This window comes from Mus caroli, unplaced genomic scaffold, assembly GCF_978045245.1.
Source record: "Mus caroli unplaced genomic scaffold, Mus_caroli_1 scaffold_11, whole genome shotgun sequence".
NCBI lineage: Eukaryota > Metazoa > Chordata > Mammalia > Rodentia > Muridae > Mus > Mus caroli.
The window spans coordinates 105,223,655-105,242,133 of NW_028227266.1; the positions used below are offsets into that span (position 1 = coordinate 105,223,655).

An 18,479-nucleotide genomic window follows, 5' to 3' on the forward strand; every position below is an offset into this window, starting at 1 on the left:
ATGTCTTCTTTCAGTGGAGCCATCACTGGGCAGAACCTAGCCAGTTCTCCCCACCTTCCATTCAGAGACCCTCAGAAGCAAACACATCTGCACACAATGGGACCCAGCCTTGCCTGAGGGCAGCAGGAGACTCTTGTTAATGTGACTCTGGCTTGCCCCTGGGGGGGTGGGGGGATGTCATCATCATATGTAATCCTAGTTCTGTGGGATCCTACTGTCTCTTCTGGCCTCTGTGATCCATGGACATTCACATAGAGAAAACACTTCAATCTTTTTTAAAAACTTAAAAGAAGCCGAGAGGTGATGGTGCACACCTTTAATCCTAACACTTGGGAGGCAGGGGCACCCAGGCCAGCCTAGGCTACAGAGAGAATTCCAGGACAGCCAAGAGTACACAGGAAACCCGGTCACCACTGCTTAGTGCTTAGCAGAACTGAGACCAAGAAAGGAGGCTGGTACTTAGGATATACCACACATCACCAAGTGGCAGGACAGATTGGGACTTAACACTTGGCCTCTGGAAGCTGTCTACAAGCTGTGTGTCCAGGACAGTACTCACAAAAGGGTCAGCTCTTTATACCTACAACCCCTCCTGACAAGACCCTCCCTGGCTGCCTTACTGTGGCCTTTCTCTAAGCGAATGTAGAAGAGGGCTCCTGCGGCTGAGAAAAAAAAAGGGAGGGGGGAGAGAACATTTAATTAGGAGATGGAGATTGAAACTGTAGCCCAACCGGACATCCCTGACACCGCAATCCCGGGTTAGGGTCAAGTTGGCTCAGAGATGACTAGCCCGGGACCGAGTGAGGGACTAAGCCTCAAGTTGGGATCCCCTGCCTGTTAAGAGAATGCACTCGAGCCTTGGGAGGAACAGCTCCCACCAAGGAAAGACCGCCTTGGTCTGGTCAAAACTGTGCGGTAGGTCCTGTCGCTTTGTTTGAGCCCTACCTGCAGAACCATTTACCTCCTTAGCCCCACCCGTCTGAGAGCCCGAACACCACGCTGGACGAGGCCCCGCCCACTTCCAGCTGGGTGGACCCGCCGAGGGACCCGCCTCCTTTCTCCGCAGCCTCTTTCAGCGGCGATTGACTATCTGCCGAGCGCGTGCCCGCCTACCGCGAAACTTGATTGGTGCCTGGAGAGAGAGGTAGGTGAAGGGAAGCTGATTATGGAGCGCTCCCTCCCTCCTACCCGCCCCAATAGGAAAGTCACGTGGCGCTTCACTCCGGGCCAGTCACCACCGCACTTGTAAAAGCTTTCTTAAAGAGCTCGCGTTCCCTTACCCAGGGATGGCCCTTTCAGAATTCCTCCACTTCTGCCTGCGATTTGCGAGAGCGGTCCTTGAACCACCCCCCACCACCACCCCTCGAGTCACCTATTCCCTCATCAGACCCTCCAACTCAGGTCTGGAACCTATGGCCATCAAGGGTTGGGATGATGGCAGTCATCTGAAACTAAGACCGCCTAACACAGAGCACGACACGTAGTAGGAATTCAGTTTCCATTTGTTGAATGAACGCTATCAGAGAATGAATGAGGATAACAGACAAGAGGAGGGAAGACTGGCTCTGGGTGACCGCCCCCCGCCCCCAATCCTGAAGAAATTCTGCTTCTGTAAATGTTAGGTGGGGTCCCCAGTGCAACCTTTCTGCAGGGCACAGATGTAGGCGCTCAGCCAGAGGAGATCTGCGAGGCCGCCTTGGCTCGCCCCTGGGCAGGTGGTAGCCAGGCTAGGCGGGACCGCAGGAGCCGGCCGAGGGCGCTCCCGCGCCGCTTGCGGGGGAGGGGCTGCGGAGGCGCGGTGCCTTTAAGCCCGGGCGCCGGCCTCACGGCCCCGCCTCCCGGAGGACGCCCGGGCGCGCGGCCGGCGGAGCCGCGGTTTAATTGGGGCTGTCAGGCCGCGGCACGCGCGGAGGGCCGGCCGGGCGGGACTGAGGCCGGAGGCTGAGAGGCCGGGGCGGCGGGCGCGCGGCTCGGCGGGAGGCGGGCGCCCGGAGACGCGGCTGGGGCCAGCGCGGCCGGGGCGCCGTCCCAGGGCTGGGTTGCCCGGCCCCGGCCCCGGCCCCGGGATCCCCATGAAAAACCAGCTCCGCGGGCCCCCAGTGCGGGCGCACATGTCGACTTCGGGGGCGGCGGCGGCGGCTGGGGGCACTCGGGCGGGGTCGGAGCCCGGTGCGGGATCTGGGTCCGGCGCAGGCATCGGAGCGGGAGCAACGACGGGAGCGGGGGCCATGCCCTGCAAGAGCGCCGAGTGGCTGCAGGAGGAGCTGGAGGCGCGCGGTGGCGCGTCCCTGCTGCTGCTGGATTGCCGGCCGCACGAGCTCTTCGAATCGTCGCACATTGAGACGGCCATCAACCTGGCCATCCCGGGTCTCATGCTGCGCCGCCTGCGCAAAGGCAACCTGCCCATCCGCTCCATCATTCCCAACCATGCCGACAAGGAGCGCTTCGCCACGCGCTGCAAGGCGGCCACCGTGCTGCTCTACGACGAGGCCACGGCGGAGTGGCAGCCCGAGCCCGGCGCCCCCGCCTCAGTTCTCGGCCTGCTCCTGCAGAAGCTGCGAGACGACGGCTGCCAGGCCTACTACCTCCAAGGTGAGGACAGAACCTAGACCCCAGGCGGCATTGGGGCTGCGCCTCTGCTCCCTGGCGCCCTGGCTGCAGGCTGTTTCCTTTCCACTCGCTTGGCCAGGCCGGGCGCCACGTCGCCCCTGGTCCGAATCCGCCCTTCTGGGAGCCATCCCCTAAGGTGTGGATTTAGCCAGGCACAGGGAACCCGATCTGTGTTCTCTTTCTCGGCACCGTTCAGTGGCTGAAACAAACTTTCCCATTCCTATTTAATTTTTTTTTCTCTGTGGATGGGTAGACAACAGCGCACAGGCTCCAGCTGAGCTCGGAGGAAGGGAGAGATCGGTACTGGAACCCAGAAAAGGAGCAGGGCCCACAGGCTAGCCTGGAATTTATGTCATTAGGAAGATAGGATCGGGAAGGTACCTTTTTCAGAATCACCCACCCTCCTGGGCACGGGCCCGTTTATGATGGTTTCTCTGGGATCCCAGTATGGCCCCTATCAATCAGAATCACGGCTTGGAGGCACTTCTGCAGATGTGTGGGCAGTGGCCCAGGTGTGAGTGTGTGTGTGTTGGGGGGTGGGGAGTGGACCTCAGTTCGCTGCCCCTGAGTTTATGGAAGGGGGAGACAGGCAGCCTGCCAGCCAGGGGGTGAGGGGAGCTATTGGCTGCAGCCGGTGTTTCCAATTAACATTCCAAAATGGCCTCTTGCTGGCAGCAGACAGGCTGGGAGGGGAGGGGAGTCCTGCGGCACCCTCGGGTGCCGCAGGGCCATGTCTAGCTGCATGGTGCTCCTTGTCTCTCCTGTCCTTGTATAGCCCCCGTGGCCCCTCTCTTTGAGTCACATGCAGTGTGTCGGGTGCTTGTCCAGGGAAGGTGAATCGCTAGTACCCGGTTCCCCTCTTGCTGGGGAAAGGGACTTCACACCACCCTCCCCAAGTGTGGTTGCTTGGGCTCTGCCTCTGACTGGCCCATAGGTGTTCTGGCTCCTCTCTCTTTGGAATAGGGGTTTGCTGACCTACAGGTGCTGGCCTGCGATGGGTTTGTTGGCCTTTCTTTGCCCATTGGCCACGACTGAGCAAGCACTCAGGTGTGTTGATGTATGTGGGAGGTATGGAAGAGAAAGGAGCTGGTACCTGACCTCAGGTGCTCTACATCAAGCCATGGGGCCAGTATACTTTAACGGTTACAGAACCCGCTCAAAGCCTCAGTTCCCTTAACTGTGAAGTGGTGATTGTTTAGATGGCCAGAATTGTTTAGATGGAGTGAGTCCGTGTGTGATGTATTAGGCATGGTCACATTGTCCTTTGACGTGGACATGTTGTGTGAGTCCTGACCGTTAATAGTCTTTTGTGGCCCATTTGGACTCACCAGACGCCCCCCACCCACCACCCCCAATCTTGCCCTGACCACAGGTGGTTTCAACAAGTTCCAGACGGAATACTCCGAGCATTGTGAGACTAATGTGGACAGCTCGTCCTCACCGAGTGGCTCGCCACCCACCTCCGTGCTGGGCCTGGGGGGCCTGCGCATCAGCTCTGACTGCTCAGACGGCGAGTCGGACCGAGAGCTGCCCAGCAGTGCCACTGAGTCGGATGGCAGCCCTGTACCATCCAGCCAGCCGGCCTTTCCGGTCCAGATCCTGCCCTACCTCTACCTCGGCTGTGCCAAGGACTCCACCAACCTGGATGTACTTGGCAAATACGGCATCAAATACATCCTCAACGTCACACCCAACCTGCCCAACGCCTTTGAGCATGGTGGTGAGTTCACGTACAAGCAAATCCCCATCTCTGACCACTGGAGCCAGAACCTCTCTCAGTTCTTCCCCGAGGCCATCAGCTTCATTGGTAGGTGTCTTTGTCTGGGCAGAGGGGGTGGGTGGGTGGGCGAGGCAAGGTGTGTGAGGGACGCTGGGTGTCGCCCCTGCCCAACTGGGTACCTCTGGGCCTGTCGAGACCTGTGTGTGCACTGCATGTGCCGGCATGTGCCCGTGGGTGTACCCGTGCTTGCTGTGACTCACGGAGTCCCTCGGGCACCTCTACCTGTTAGGACCTGAGCAGTCCCCTGAATCCTGGATTCCCCCCAGCTCTCAGTACCTATTGGACTCTGTGGTCCAACCTGTGTTTTTCTGGCTTTGCTGTAGTTTCAGGCGTAGCAAGCTGAAACATCACAGCTCACAGACTCCCACGGGTCTCAGTAGCTCTGCATCACGCCTCGGCACATGTGTCTCTGCAGCATGGGGCTGTCACGACGCCTCTTTTGGCTTTATTATGCTTCTGAGAGGGCTAGGAGGTAGCCCAGGGAACCAGACTGTCCCTAACCTGACACAGTGCTCTGGACAGGGGGTGCCCTCCAGTGTCTCTGTGGGATCCAGGTACTCTTAGCTGCCTCATAGAGAAGGTGGAGGCAGCTTGAGGAAGGTCTCTGTCCCCGACCTCAGCTGACTCAGGCTCCTCCTCCTGCTTCCTCCTTGGCCAGCTGGCCTGGAGGTCATCCTTTCTGGCCTCAGGTCTTAACCAGGCAGCCAGGAAAGGGCACAGGCTCAGGATAAACAGAAACCTTGTGCTCTCCGAGCCTGAGCAGCCTCCAGTGTCGGGCTGAGGGGGGACCTGGGCAGTGTTTTCCAGATTGATGGCCACAGTGTCCAGCTGAGGGCGTTTAGTGTCAGCTGGGCTGGGCTAACTTTAACAACAGGAAGTGGGAGGCTTCCCCCGCCTCATCCGCTTACTGGGAACCAAAACTAGGTGCCCGGGCTGGGAGGAAGGAAGGAAGCTGAGGTCTGGGGGAGGGACTGCCTAGAGCTTCCAAGCCTGCCCCAGGGGACAGAGCCAAGCAATCTGGAGGTGCAGCCTCAGCATTTGGGCTCCCACAAAAAGGGAAGGCGCAGAGAGAAGGACCCCAGGTTGCTCGGGACTAAAGCCAGGCTTGTGGATGGTTTTATTCTTAAAAGCTCCCCTCCATTTCTGGTGAGACCCAAGGAAAGAGTCTCCTGCAGGAAGGGAAGGTACCCGGATATGATGATAAGTGAATCAGGCCCCCCACCCCCTCACTTGGACTCCCCGAGACAGGCCTGAGCCACACTTCAAAAGCTCTGTGGGTCATCTGGGAGTGACCCTATCATGTCACTCTGAGGGCTTTTCCCTCACCCCTTTCCCAAATTTCAAAGTCAGACCACTTGACTCCTTACAGAGCCACATCTGCCACCTGTCCTGCCCCTATCACCAGGAGCCATCCGCCAGACTGCCAGTCCTTCTCTTTGCTTAGGAGGTCTGCTAGATGAACAGAGATGATGAGGGGAGCCTGGCCAGGCCAGAGACAGTAAAGAATAACCGGTAACTGTCCTACAGGAGAGCATCAGTTGTCAGCTGTGTGCCTGGCACAGGAGGCTTGGAGGCAGGGATCGTAAGGAGCCTGGGGCTGTCACTTGTTAGTTAGCTCATGCCCCTAGCAGCTGTGGTACAGAAAGAAGCTACTGCTGGAGGGTCTAGGGGAGAAGAGCTGGGTGGCACTGTTCAGTAGCTCAGTATTTGCAGAATTCATGCTATGTCTCAGACAGAGGTGTCCTTGGTGGCCCTGGAAAAGCCTAGAAGGGTGTAGGGAGGAAAGGGACTGCCCGTGGTAGGAGATGCTATTCTCATCTCTGGGTCTTCAGGAGCTAGAGTTAAGACCTAGGAGACCAAGAGGGTAGAATAGAACATGGCCACGCTGGGCCCAGCTGCCCACTTTGCACAGGCGCTTACCCCAAACCCTCATCCTAGAATGTGCTGAGAATCCCTGAGGGAGCAGGTGCGGAGTGGAAGGACACTCTGTGTGCCCTTGTCGCTTCATTTCTACATCCGTTTTCACTTTGACACGATGGGCTGCCTGGCTGTGGTGTCATCAGGAGGATGTGGGTGACACCCTGTGTACCACTTGTGGCCATGTGGGACGAGAAGTGATCCCAGGGGTGACAGTAATTTGTGCTTGGTGAACCCCCTTGCCTCAGGTCCCTACAAAAGCACTGACAAATACCTGGGCAGTAGTAGGGGACACCTTTCACTCCAGCAGTCCAGCAGGCAGAGGCGGGCGGATCTCTTGAGTTTGAGACCAACCTGGTCTACAGAGTGAGTTCTGAGATAGCCATAGCTACACAGAGAAACCCTGTCTCTTAAATTGGGCTGTGTAACAGAGGATGCTGAGGCCCCACTGGTGGCCAGGGTGATCAGCATAGTATTATTGTCCTCTCACACCCTATCCACGATGGGCTTTATCAGGCCCTTAAAGCACCTTCCTGTGCCAGCCAACCCTCCTCTGTGCCTCTGCCCTTCTGTGTGACGCCCATCTGTCCTAGGGATTTCTTGGAGATGGCTCTACTCTGACCTGTGACCCTGTGTTTCAGATGAAGCCCGCTCCAAGAAGTGTGGTGTCTTGGTGCACTGCCTAGCAGGCATCAGCCGTTCAGTGACAGTTACTGTAGCCTACCTGATGCAGAAGATGAACCTGTCCCTTAACGATGCCTATGACTTCGTCAAGAGGAAAAAGTCTAACATCTCGCCCAACTTCAACTTCATGGGGCAGCTGCTGGACTTTGAGCGGACGCTGGGACTCAGCAGCCCATGTGACAACCACGCACCCAGTGAGCAGCTCTACTTCTCCACACCCACCAACCATAACCTGTTCCCAATCAACACGCTCGAGTCCACGTGAGGCCTGGGGCACTGATGGGCGCAGCACCAGGGTCTCCCAGCCCTTCACGGGGCCTGGTGGGGGCCCTAGCCTGCTGCCCCTCTGGCCTGAAGAACCCACAGATGTCACCTGTGTCCAGAGAACCAGGCTGAGCAGTGGCTGAGTTCCCATGCCATCCTGTGCAGGGTCCTGTGGCAGCACTTGCCAGATGGCCTCAGCTTTCCAGACATGTTGCTAAGCGAGCGTTGGCCTCAGCTTTCAGACTTGCGGCTTGGGGGCCAGCGGGGCCTTGCCTCTGCCCCAGGACATCCATTCGGCTGATAGCCCAGCCATTCTGGCTATTTTTAAAGACATATCCACAGACCTGAGGTTGCTACTTTTGGCAGGTAAATCCGAGCTCGCTGGAGCAGAGTTCAAGCTCTTCTCGGTTTTTCTTTTCTCTTCTTCCTTTTTCTTTCTTTCTTTCTTTCCTTTTTTTTTTTTTTTTTTTTAACAAAAAGTGTTATTTTTCAGGCTAAATGCAACAATGGATTGTATAAACCGATATTTCACCCCCTTTCTTAGAGAGAGAGAGAGAGAGTGTTCTCAGTTTCTTGTTTTAAAAAGCAAACCATGGATGTATTTTGTTTTCAATGGAAAAGACAAACCCCATGTTCTTGACCAAATGCATTTTGCACGTGTGTGAAGTCTGATTTCCCAGCAGGCCATTCTGGAAGGGTGGGTTGTCGCTCTCTGGGCATCAGGACCCTGGTTCTACCATCTCCTACATGTGATCCAGCCCACCTCAGTGCCACCTTCGCACAGTCCCATCACTAGGAGCTGCGCCTGGTGGGCACTGGTGGTCTTTGTGTTGTCTGCCCTCCTACCAACCTTCTGAGAGTCCTGCAGACCTCCCTGCCAAGTCCTACTGGAGGTGGTGCTGCAGGGGAGTGGCAAGCAGTAGCATTAGCCATCTGGGCTCCGCCCCTGAGAGGGCTGCGCCCTGGCCCTTTCATAAACTGCCCACCACTTCTGTCCTCATCTCTGTCTCTGAACTGGGAATAGAGGCCCACAGTGCCTGTGTAAAGCCTTCCCAGTCCCTTAGCTTTGCTGTAGACTCCAACAAAGTTCACCCCCAGCCCCCTTGTCCAGGTGCACACCTGCCCTGGCCCATGTTGCCCGTGCCTTTTACCTGCAGGCAACCTACACCTATTGCGGCCCAAGAGCTGGGGCAGGTGGGGCAAGGACTGGCTAGTGGAGGGTGAGAGGCCCCCATCCCAGGATCCATAGCACAAAGCCACGGGCTCCATAATAGTCCTCCGGTTTCATCGCTTCTTAGCCTTGCTTCTCCCTGGGCACCATGAGGAACAGGAAGTGCTGGGGTCCTGATGGGACGCACACCCACAGGGGGCAGTGACTGAGGCCACATCTTACCTCACAGGGCTGTTTTTCAGGGATTCTTTAGGGAAGCAGTTTAAAATCTTGCCACAGTTGAGAAATTGGCAAAAAAAACAAACAAACAAACCAAAAACAGAAAACAAAACTTCCATTCTGTACATGGTATGTTTCTCTCTCTCTCTCTCTCTCTCTCTCTCTCTCTCTCTCTCTCTCTCTCTCTCTCTCTCCCTCTCCCCCTCCCTCCCTCCCTCCCTCCCTCCCCCTTCTCATTTTTAAAAAGAAAACCCAGAAACATAGATCAGAGTGTAAATGAGGGTATACCAGAGGGTGGCCAGTTTTGCTTTAAGATCTTATGAAGGAAAGTTTGTGACCCTACATACATATATATATATATATAGACACACACACACATACACACACATATATATCCCGAGCCAGCAACGGGACTTTGTTTATATTGCAAATAAATATTATTTTTTCTTTAAATGGAGTCCTGGTGTTCAATAAGGGCCTGGGAAGGCGAGGCAGGAACAGTGTTGTCTGTTTCTGTGAGAGTGGGCTGCCTCTTTCCTAGCGTCGGCCAGGAAGTGCTCAGATACAGGAGGTGGCAGCAAGGGCTCCTGGATGAAAGTGAATCCACACTGGGGCAGGGACGCACACCTCTAGTCCTAGCACACAGGCAGAGGCAGGTCTCTGCGGCTGAGGCCAGCCTGCTCTACAGATCGGGCTCCAGCACAGCCAGGGCTACCCAGAAAAACCCTGTTTTGAAAAATACAAAGTAGACCCAAGCTCACCGAGACATTGACCACCTCTTGGGTTTGGCATGGTGAGCACCTGTTTTTTCTGCAGAGGGCATGGGCATGCTGGGGGCAGGTGGAAGCAGTGTGCTTGGGCCTCCAGTGGGCACTACTCTAACAGGCTAGAGCTGCAAACAAAAAAGTGGCTCTGGGGGGTGGAGAGATGGCTCAGCGGGTGGGAACACTGACTGTTCTTCCTAGAGGTCCTGAGTTCAAATCCCAGCACCCACATGGTGGCTCACAACCATCTGTAGTGGAATCTGATGCCCTTTTCTGGTGTCTGAAGATAGTAACAGTGTGCTCACATATATAAAATATAAATATTTTTGGTTTTTTTTTTTTTGGTTTTTCAAGACAGGGTTTCTCTGTAGCCCTGGCTGTCCTGGAACTCACTTTGTAGACAAGGCTGTCCTCGAACTCAGAAATCTGCCTGCCTCTGCCTCCCAAGTGCTGGGATTAAAGGCGTGCACCACCACGCCCTGCAAAAAAAAAAAAAATTTTTTTTAAAAGTGGATCCAGAGAGGAGGGACCACAGCGGGGAACAGCTCCCCTGTTGGACTGCTTCAGAAAGCTTCATCTCCTTTGCCTCTGCCTGCATCAGGTGGACTCAGGTGCAAGGTGGGTAAGCAGGCCCAGCCTCTCCCAGGCCTTGGGCCTCTGTCATCCTGCCTCTTCTCTGACACTGTCTCCTTGGTGCCCCTCTGTCACAGAGCACCAGAACAGTCACCACCCTCACAGCTTGACTTAGGACAGAGGGACCAGGCTCTGCCACCGGCCAGCGGCTCAGTGCTGGGACTGGCAGCCTGAATTCAGTGCTCAGGACTCCCGAGTAAAGGACCTCCCGTCCCTGTAGGCCGAGGGCCAGGGAAGTGGGGTTCTCGCAATGCTGTCAAAGAGGCGGTTGCTACTTTTACTGTCAGGGTTCCTCAGGGCCTTGGTCCTTCTGTGCCAGGGGCAGGCAGGGGTGGGTGTCTGAGAAGGCAGAGACTGCCCCTTTGTTCCCTCTCAGTGCCCTTGCCTGGGGCTAGGGAAGCCCGCGGGCGCCTGGCTGGGGGCTGGGCCCTTAACAGGCAGAGTAAGTGCCTGGCAGTGCCAGTTCGCCCAAGGACATTATGGGGGTGGGAACAGCAGTGACTTCCTGAGCAGACTCCTCAAGCTGAGGACTGAGGGCTTGAGAGTGCATGAAGAGGGCCAACCCCACCCTTGCCAACCATGAAATCTTAGACCCAGTGGTCTGTCTCGGACCCACAGTACCCTCATTCTTTGGCAATTCTGCCCTCATGTGCTGCTTGCTAAGGCTGGGGGGCAGTGGTCCAGATTATGGCTGAAACCATGCCTGGTCTGAAACCTTTGGCCAGGCCATGCAGCTCTAGCTCCTAGACTTCATCCTTGTGGACTCTCACGTTGTCTTTCTACCCCGTCACAGCTAAGACCCATCAATGGGTTCTGAACATTTCAAACCCAACCTCAGCTGGGTCCCCAGACACCAGTCCCCCTAAACTTTGGGTGAGCACTTACATTTGGGCCATTCTACCCTGTCACTCAGTTTCCTGACCCTCTCTTAGCCCTGCAAGGTCCCCGTTTCTGCCTTTTCAGACTCTTCTCCAGGAACCCAAAGAGTTCCACTTCTTTGTCGCTTTTTAGCATTCTCAGGGGAGAAGGATCTAAGCCACTTACTCACAGGCACATTCATGCGCCAGCCATTTCCTGTGCTGGCTGGGCAGTCCCAGGAATGGGAACATGCCCCAGGGAAAGTTCTGTGATGTCAGCCTGGGTGGTAGGATAATGGGGCCCTCAACTTGTCTTCTGATAAATGAATCAGATTGCAACAGCAAGAGTGACTAAGGCTGGACACCAAGAAGAACTTGAAGCACTATGAACTAGTCATCTTGGGGTGGGGTGTGGATAGTGGTGGTGGGAGCTGGTTGTGACAAGACCACATGAAAGATGAACATTTTCCCTTAGAGTCTTGATCTGAGCCTGGGATGGGGAAGACAGCCTTTAGGATAGATGGGGCCACTCTACCTACCCACCACCCTTAAGATTGAAAATACTCAGTGCCTCCTGAGTGGGGTGAGGTAGGGGATGGTGGGACCTCTCCGTGCCACTCTTACTGCCCAGCACACTTGGATGCTGCGATTGTATGGGTCACTGTGGCCACCAGCGCTTCCACCAAACAAGCTGCGTGTTCTGTTCTTCGCGTGAACCTCTGGACATCCTGGTAAGCAGGAGCACCAGCTTTTAACACTTTGCTCCACACTTGTCCTGGGTACCACCAAGACATAGAACTCTCCTACCCCAGAAGCCTCTTGGATGGGTCCTGTCTGATGTCAGAGAACCAGCAGACCCAAGGAGGCCTGAGACTCTTCAGGTACCCCCACAGTGGGGCAGAGGGGTACCACGAAGCAAGTCAGTCCTCACCCTGCTGCCTGTCTTTTTCTCAAAGCCCTGCCTCCGCCGTCAGTCTGGAAGCATTCCTCCCTCAGGCCCCACGAGAGGCCAGACACACATACTCATGTGTGCACATGAGGCCTCCTCATTTCACAGGCTGAACAGGTCCAAGCAAGTCCTACTGAGATGAAGGAGAGCCTGTCTCTGACTTACAGCTTCCTCCCATCCTTTAATGCCCAGAGTGACATCAGCCCTTCCCAGACCTGGACATTAAAGCCTGGCATTTAAAAGCTCTCAGTGGCCTTATCCTCATTGTCTGAGCCACATGAGCCCCTGTCGAAGACTCTAGGCCTGGCAGGTATCCACCTTGCCTAGGTAGCCACCCCCCTCCCTAGGGCTTCGGTGGCACATCTCCAGGAACACTATCTGCAGTGGAGCTCCTGGGCTCCATGGGCATTTCCATGGCCACGTGTCCTCTCATCTGGTAGCCTGCAGGCAAACCAACAGGAGCAGTTCCTTTTCACATAAGGCCCAAAGGCCAGGAAACCTCTTAACGGGGCAAAGGCCCCTAAGTGGCTTCCAGTTCAAGGCTGTCTGTATCTAACTGTCATTGTCATATATTCTAGTCACTGATTGGCAAGTAGCCTGAAGAGCAAATGTACAGGTCAGTGGGTGGTAAGGAGGCTAGGCAGTCATTCAGGGCCGGTCAAAAGGGCTGGATCACATGGCTCAGGCGCAGACAGTGAGAGGACATATTTTCTCGACCAACAAGACTTGGCCCTATGGGAAGCAGATGTCACATAAGACCAGAGGGTCCCAACTTGTCTGGCTCTGTATCCAGAGTCTGAATCCTGACTGCCAGCTTCATGGGTCCAAGCCTTAGGAGATGGTTCTTGCAGTGAGAAAGACAAGATGGTTTAGTCATGAGGACTTGAATTATGATGCCCAGCATCCACGTAATGCAAGTCACTGCAGTGTGCAACTATTATCGCAGCTAGGAAGGCAGAGACAAGAGGGTCCCTCAAGCTTGCTGGCCAGCCAGTCTATCTGAATCAGTGTGTGCTAGGACATTCAATAAGAGACTCTGTCTCAAAAAAATCAGGTGGGGGGGCTGGATTGATAGCTCAGCGGGTAAGAGCACTGACTGCTCTTCCGAAGGTCTTGAATTCAAATCCCAGCAACCACATGGTGGTTCACAACCATCCGAAATGAGATCTGACTCCCTCTTCTGGGGTGTCTGAAGACAGTGACAGTGTACTTACATATAATAAATAAATAATGGAAGATCAATTGCAAAAAAAACTCTGGTCTGCCCACATATGTCCACATATGAACACACACACACACAGACCCTTAGGCAGGGTTTGTATGGGTCTCAGTCCCTACTCATATCTTCTGCGGGGAGCTTGTGCCAACCTTTATCGTACTCTACACTGAGCACCCAGGAGAGGCAGCATCCTTAAGGTTCTTCTGCTGCCTCCCAGGAAAGCCCCACATGATTGACCTCCTCAGTCTTAGGAGTGTGAGCCACAGTGATGTCATTTGCGTAGGACCTCTCCACCCCTGCTGAAGGGCACCTTTCAGGGGACAGCCACAATTCACTGAGACTTTGGGTAGACCACCCTCATAGGATCTTTACCCAGTCTGATGATGATAGTGATCTGGAGAGACCTGGCCCTCAAACACAGACCCTCAGCCTCGTCCCAAGGACTGGACAGCTTGGCCAGTACCCATGAGGACCCCAGGGGCCACTGCCTAACTTAAGAGGGCCAGTGCTGAAGTTCCATGGAGTGTCTAAGGGCTGCCAGGATAAAATGAGACCAGGCTAGGTCTTTTCCCAGTACAGCATCAGACCCATCCCCAGTAGGCTCTCTGTCTTCCTGTCCCTCTTTTCTTCCCAGGGGACACCCTCCTTCACTTGCTCCTGAGGTCTAGGGGAAGTCAGTGTGCTCTTAGCAGAGGGCACTTACCTTTGGGTTCCAGTTCCACTAAACTGCTCTGGTCTGGAAACCACTCAGGCATGGATTCTGGCTATTCCCGTGTGGCCATTAGGAAAGGCCTTAATCCCAGCCTACTCCCTTCCACTCTTGTCTTGCTCATTTCCTATCCTAGGTAGGTAGGTTGGGGGCAAGCTTCCCAACCTACCCACCCTTAGCCCCGGATCTCTGAGAGTACCCTCCAGTCTCTCTAACCAAGACCCACTTTGTTTGTTTGTTTGTTTGTTTGTTTGTTTGTTTGTTTGTTTTCGAGACAGGGTTTCTCTGTATAGCTCTGGCTGTCCTGGAACTCACTTTGCAGACCATGCTGGCCTCGAACTCAGAAATCCGCCTGCCTCTGCCTCCTGAGTGCTGGGGTTAAAGGCGTGGGCCACCACACCCGGCTAAGACCCACTTTCTATCTAGCTCTTCCTGTCTTCCTCTCTGAAGAGCTGGGTGTGCTGGGTGCCGTGTGTGGGGAGAGCACAGGAGGAAAGCCTTGCTCATCCCTATCCCAGACCCCTAGAACTCTACTTTTCTCTACCCTGTCCCTGAAAGGTGGGGAAGTGGGGGGAGCTAAATGATAACCAATCCCCTTGGTCACTAGAAGTTCTGATGAGCCAACTTCTGCCCTTCCATACCTCTGGGTAGAGTCTGAGTGTGATTTCTGTACATCTGTGCTTCTCTCTCCCTTGGGCATCGTGCCCAGAAGCAGCATTTCTGGGGCAAACACCTGTGTTCTGGTTTTTTTTGACTTGGCTTCCAAAGGGAAAGAGCGGGGCGGTTTGGCTTTCCTGTTGGCCTATTGTTGCTGACTTGCGAAAGCCAAAAGTCAGCTGTCCCTGGCAGAAGCCAGAGACCCAGCTAAGCACCCCTCCTTGGCCCGAGCCCCTGCCTGGACTGCAACTGCCCCTCCTGGTTGGCCCTGCCAGAGGGTTGTGCTGACTCGTGGGATCCCCAGCCGTTCTAACTGCAGCAAGAGTGATGGTGATAATAACATACTCAGTGTGGCCCTCGCTCTAGGTCTGGGTGTCCTGCAGGCTTAAGATGATAAACTCATTTAATCCTCCCGGCAGCCTTCAGAGGGAAGGACTGGGCTAACCTTGATAGACAGATGAAGAAGCTAAGATAAAGCGGCATAGCCGTGGTCTGGAAGGTGCTACACTAGGTAGGCTCGGGCTGGTAGATGAAAGGGACTTTCGGTGTTTGAGATTTTTTTTTTTTTAATTTGTTTGTGCGGTCATATGTGTACTTGGGCATAATTATGGAGGTCAGAGGACAGCCTGCTGGAGTCACTTCTCTCTGTTCATCATGTGGGTCCTGGGGTAGAACTCCAGTTGTCAGGCTTGGCAGCAAGCACACTCACCCATCTCACAGGCTCCTAAAGGGTCTTTTGGTCTTCATTCCCCTCCGAAGCCATAACAATCACCAGAAGCAGCTGAAGTAGGCCGTGGAGGCCCTGCCAGTGCACCTGTGGGTTACTGGGAAGGGGACGGTTAGGAACAGTGAGGGGAGCTTGAAAGTGTGGAGCCAGTGCTACCTTGGGAAGCTTCCCAGAGGAGGTAACATCTTCCAGTGAACTGTGCCCTCTGAACACCCTGCCTCTAGTCCTTGGGATCCATGTGTGTGTGTGTGCGCGCGCACACATGTGTGACTTTCTCTTTCCAGAATATAGAACCACTTACTGTCCCTTTCAACTAGCTACCTCTTACCTAGCTTTCCTCTGAGCCCACCTCCAATACTCCCACCTCTACGAAGCCCTTCCCTAAGCACGTTCTCCAAGTTGGGGGGTCTGATGTCTCTTTTGGTTTCCATGGGCCCCTGTGCAGAATCAACCCTGGGCCAGGCTCCATCCCCTAGGCCACCTTGGGAACAGGATGAGTTAGTTCTGTATCTGTCTGTCTGTGTGAACTACACACATGAGGTATTGCCTAGGTCCCTAGAGGGTTGTCCCCTTTCACATGGTGCTGCTCCCTGTCTCCCCCCAACCCTGATTGCTCCCCTGCCCTTGGCTAGGCTCCAGCCAGAGAAGGTTCTGGTCACTCTTGTTCAAAAAGATCTGCCATTGCCTCAGCTAAGTGGAGGGGTCTGGAAGCCACGCTAATTGATTAATTAAACCCTCTCGGTTAATTAGCTACATTCCTCCAGGGAAAGAAGTCTAGAGCTGAGCCAAAGCCTAGCTGGGACTGGGGGAGGGGTTTATTAGCTGGGGTCAGGCCCAGCCCGAAGCTTTAGGCTTGATGGTTGGGGGGGCAGTGGAGAGGGGAGGGCTGGAGAGGTGTGTAGAGTGGTTCTGGGCTCTGGAGCCAGCTGGTCCACCTAGGGGGGTAGGAGAGTGGTGGCGGGGATGGGGGGTGGGGGGAAGAGAAGGGGCCTTTAGCTTTGTCCTGGACCCTGAGCTCAATCCTGAGCATACACACTGTGAGCTAGAGACTAGGGGCTAGTTAGCCCCGAGGAAGAGAGAGAAGCAGAAAATCCAGGAGCAGAGGGTTGTATCTGGCAGGATAAAGCCCGCACAGGGCTGGGGGGGGGGGGGGGGAGGGAGGATCCAGGCAATCCTGTCCCTGCTGCTGCTGCTTCTACGCCTTGGGGGGAGGCTTTGAATGCCTGCACCAGAACATAAATCTGGGCTATGGTGGGGGGGCGGGGCGGGGCAGGCTGCAGCAGGTTTGCAGCAGGGGCAGCACCTGATCAGGTTTAGGTTTTAAAGAGTCCAGGGGAGGGGCTTGGAGAAACAGGAGAAGGGTGGGACCTGGCGCAGAGGGGCTTCAGGCACCCATGCAGCAAGGACACCCATCCGGTCTGAGAATAGCATCAGATAAACTCCCACTGCGTTGCCTAGGGACACCCAAGTTCTTCCTCTGGTTCTCTTTCCTCATCAGCAAGGAGCCATGGGGGTGGTGGGTGGGGAGGAGGTGGCCCTGAGGCCACACAGCCTTGGGATATGAATGTCACCCAGTATGTTTCCTTGACCCAGGACAAAGCACCTTCTTCACCTCTGCGCTCTTGTGGCTCTCGTGGCACTCGTGGCACTTACAGGCGCCAAGATGCACCTGCTTGTGAAGTGACATGCCCAGCCCCCAAGGATAAGCATTCAGGAAATGCAGAATTCTGGTTCCAGGGTCGCAGAGGGACACCTGTGTCTAGCCTAGCTCAAGAGGAAGAGGGATTGGCCATGGGTCAGAGGCAGAAAGCCCAGGACATCCCGAGCAGCCACAGGCAGCAGGCAAGGGCTACAGCCTTGGCACGAAGCCTGCCCTGGGCTGGTCCTCCAGCTCCCTGAGTGGCTGCCCAAGTGGGAACAATGACCCTTTCACGTCACGCCTCCTCCAGTCACAGCAACTTTGGCGCCGCAGGACAAAGGGGCCATTTCATCATTGTTGGATTGGATCAACAGCCTGCCCGACAGAGCTCTGCTGCCCCCCACCCAGCCAGGCCCAGGACTCTGTCTGGTCCAACCTCATGGGTCCCAGAGACCTTCCTGATCCTTGTCTTCCTTTTTCTGACTTACTGTGAGAATGCTAGCCCAGCCTCCCCGCCCCAGTCTTCCCGTGTGGAAAGAGGGTACAGCAGTGCACTACCAGGCTCCATTCAAGTTGACCACACGGAGATGTACCATCTTCTACCTGTGTCTTCTGTCCCCAGTCTGCCCTGGTCACCAAGGTGGAGCACAGCCTTTGGAAGGGAACCTGTCCCAAAGGTACAGAAAGGAGACACTTGTCTGAGTCCTTGCCCCCTGCCTGGCCTTCTAGGGCTACCGGCCTCCCATCATGTGAGCTAGTCTGAGACTGGCCAGAGTTACTCCTTTCAGAGTTAGCCTCAGCCCACCATGGGATACCTGACTACACAGAGACCCAAGAGGTTGGCTTGAGCCGAGCTTGGCTAAGAGGAGAAATATAGAAAGAAGGCCTTACCTTGCTTTCAGTGAAGAGACACACGCCTCCTGCGATTGATAGAATCCTGCCATCTGGAGACCAACGTCCCCACAATGAAGCAGGCACTGTGGGACACAGGGCAGGTTGTGGTCCCATGCACCTTTGGGCCTGAAGACCACAATAGTATTAGAAAGTACCATGGTTTCAGAGACCCAGAAGGTCAAGGCCATAGGTCTGGAGATCCCAGCTGTTCACGAGCACTGAGTGTAAGCCGCTCAGACAGCCTGTCCCAACAGGAGCATTCTGCCATTCTGCTCAGCGTGGGTACAGGCTCAGGACCCTGAGAGTGGGACACAGTTGCAGTGTGGCCTCCCTGTATTGGGGATGGGTGAACTAGGGACTTATGCGTTTCGCCAAAATGCCGACTTTGCAGGTAAAGCTCTGAGGCTTCGGCCTGAGGCTCTGAGGCAGTGTGGTCTGAACCCCACACGGACAGGGTTGGAACGCCTCAGCAGTCAAAAGCACACACTGCGCTGGAGTTTGGTTCCCAGCATCCATAGCGACAGCTCACAACCCCTTGTAACTCCAGCTCCAGGGAAGTGCAATGCCAGCCACCTCGGGCACGTGTGTGTGTGTGTGTGTGTGTGTGTGTGTGTGTGTGTGTGTGCTTCCCACTGTGTACACATGTAAATTTTTTTCTTTTTTGAAACAGGGTTTCTCTGTACAGCTCCAGCTGTTCTAGAACTTGCTCTGTAGACCAGGTTGGCCTTAGACTTAAGAGATTCACCTGCCTCTGCCTCCAGAGTGCTGAGATTAAAGGCTTATTAA

The 18,479-nt window shown here is 55.1% G+C and overlaps 1 protein-coding gene across 1 annotated transcript; it reads left to right on the forward strand.

Annotated features, from left to right (window-relative positions):
* The first annotated feature begins 1,923 nt into the window (after nt 1-1,923).
* On the forward strand, nt 1,924-9,098 carry Dusp7 (dual specificity phosphatase 7). Its single transcript, XM_021172595.3, has 3 exons — nt 1,924-2,592; nt 3,983-4,417; nt 6,949-9,098. The coding sequence occupies exons 1-3, from the start codon at nt 2,073-2,075 to the stop codon at nt 7,254-7,256; spliced, it is 1,263 nt and encodes a 420-aa protein (XP_021028254.1). The 5' UTR covers nt 1,924-2,072; the 3' UTR covers nt 7,257-9,098.
* Nucleotides 9,099-18,479: the final 9,381 nt, after the last annotated feature.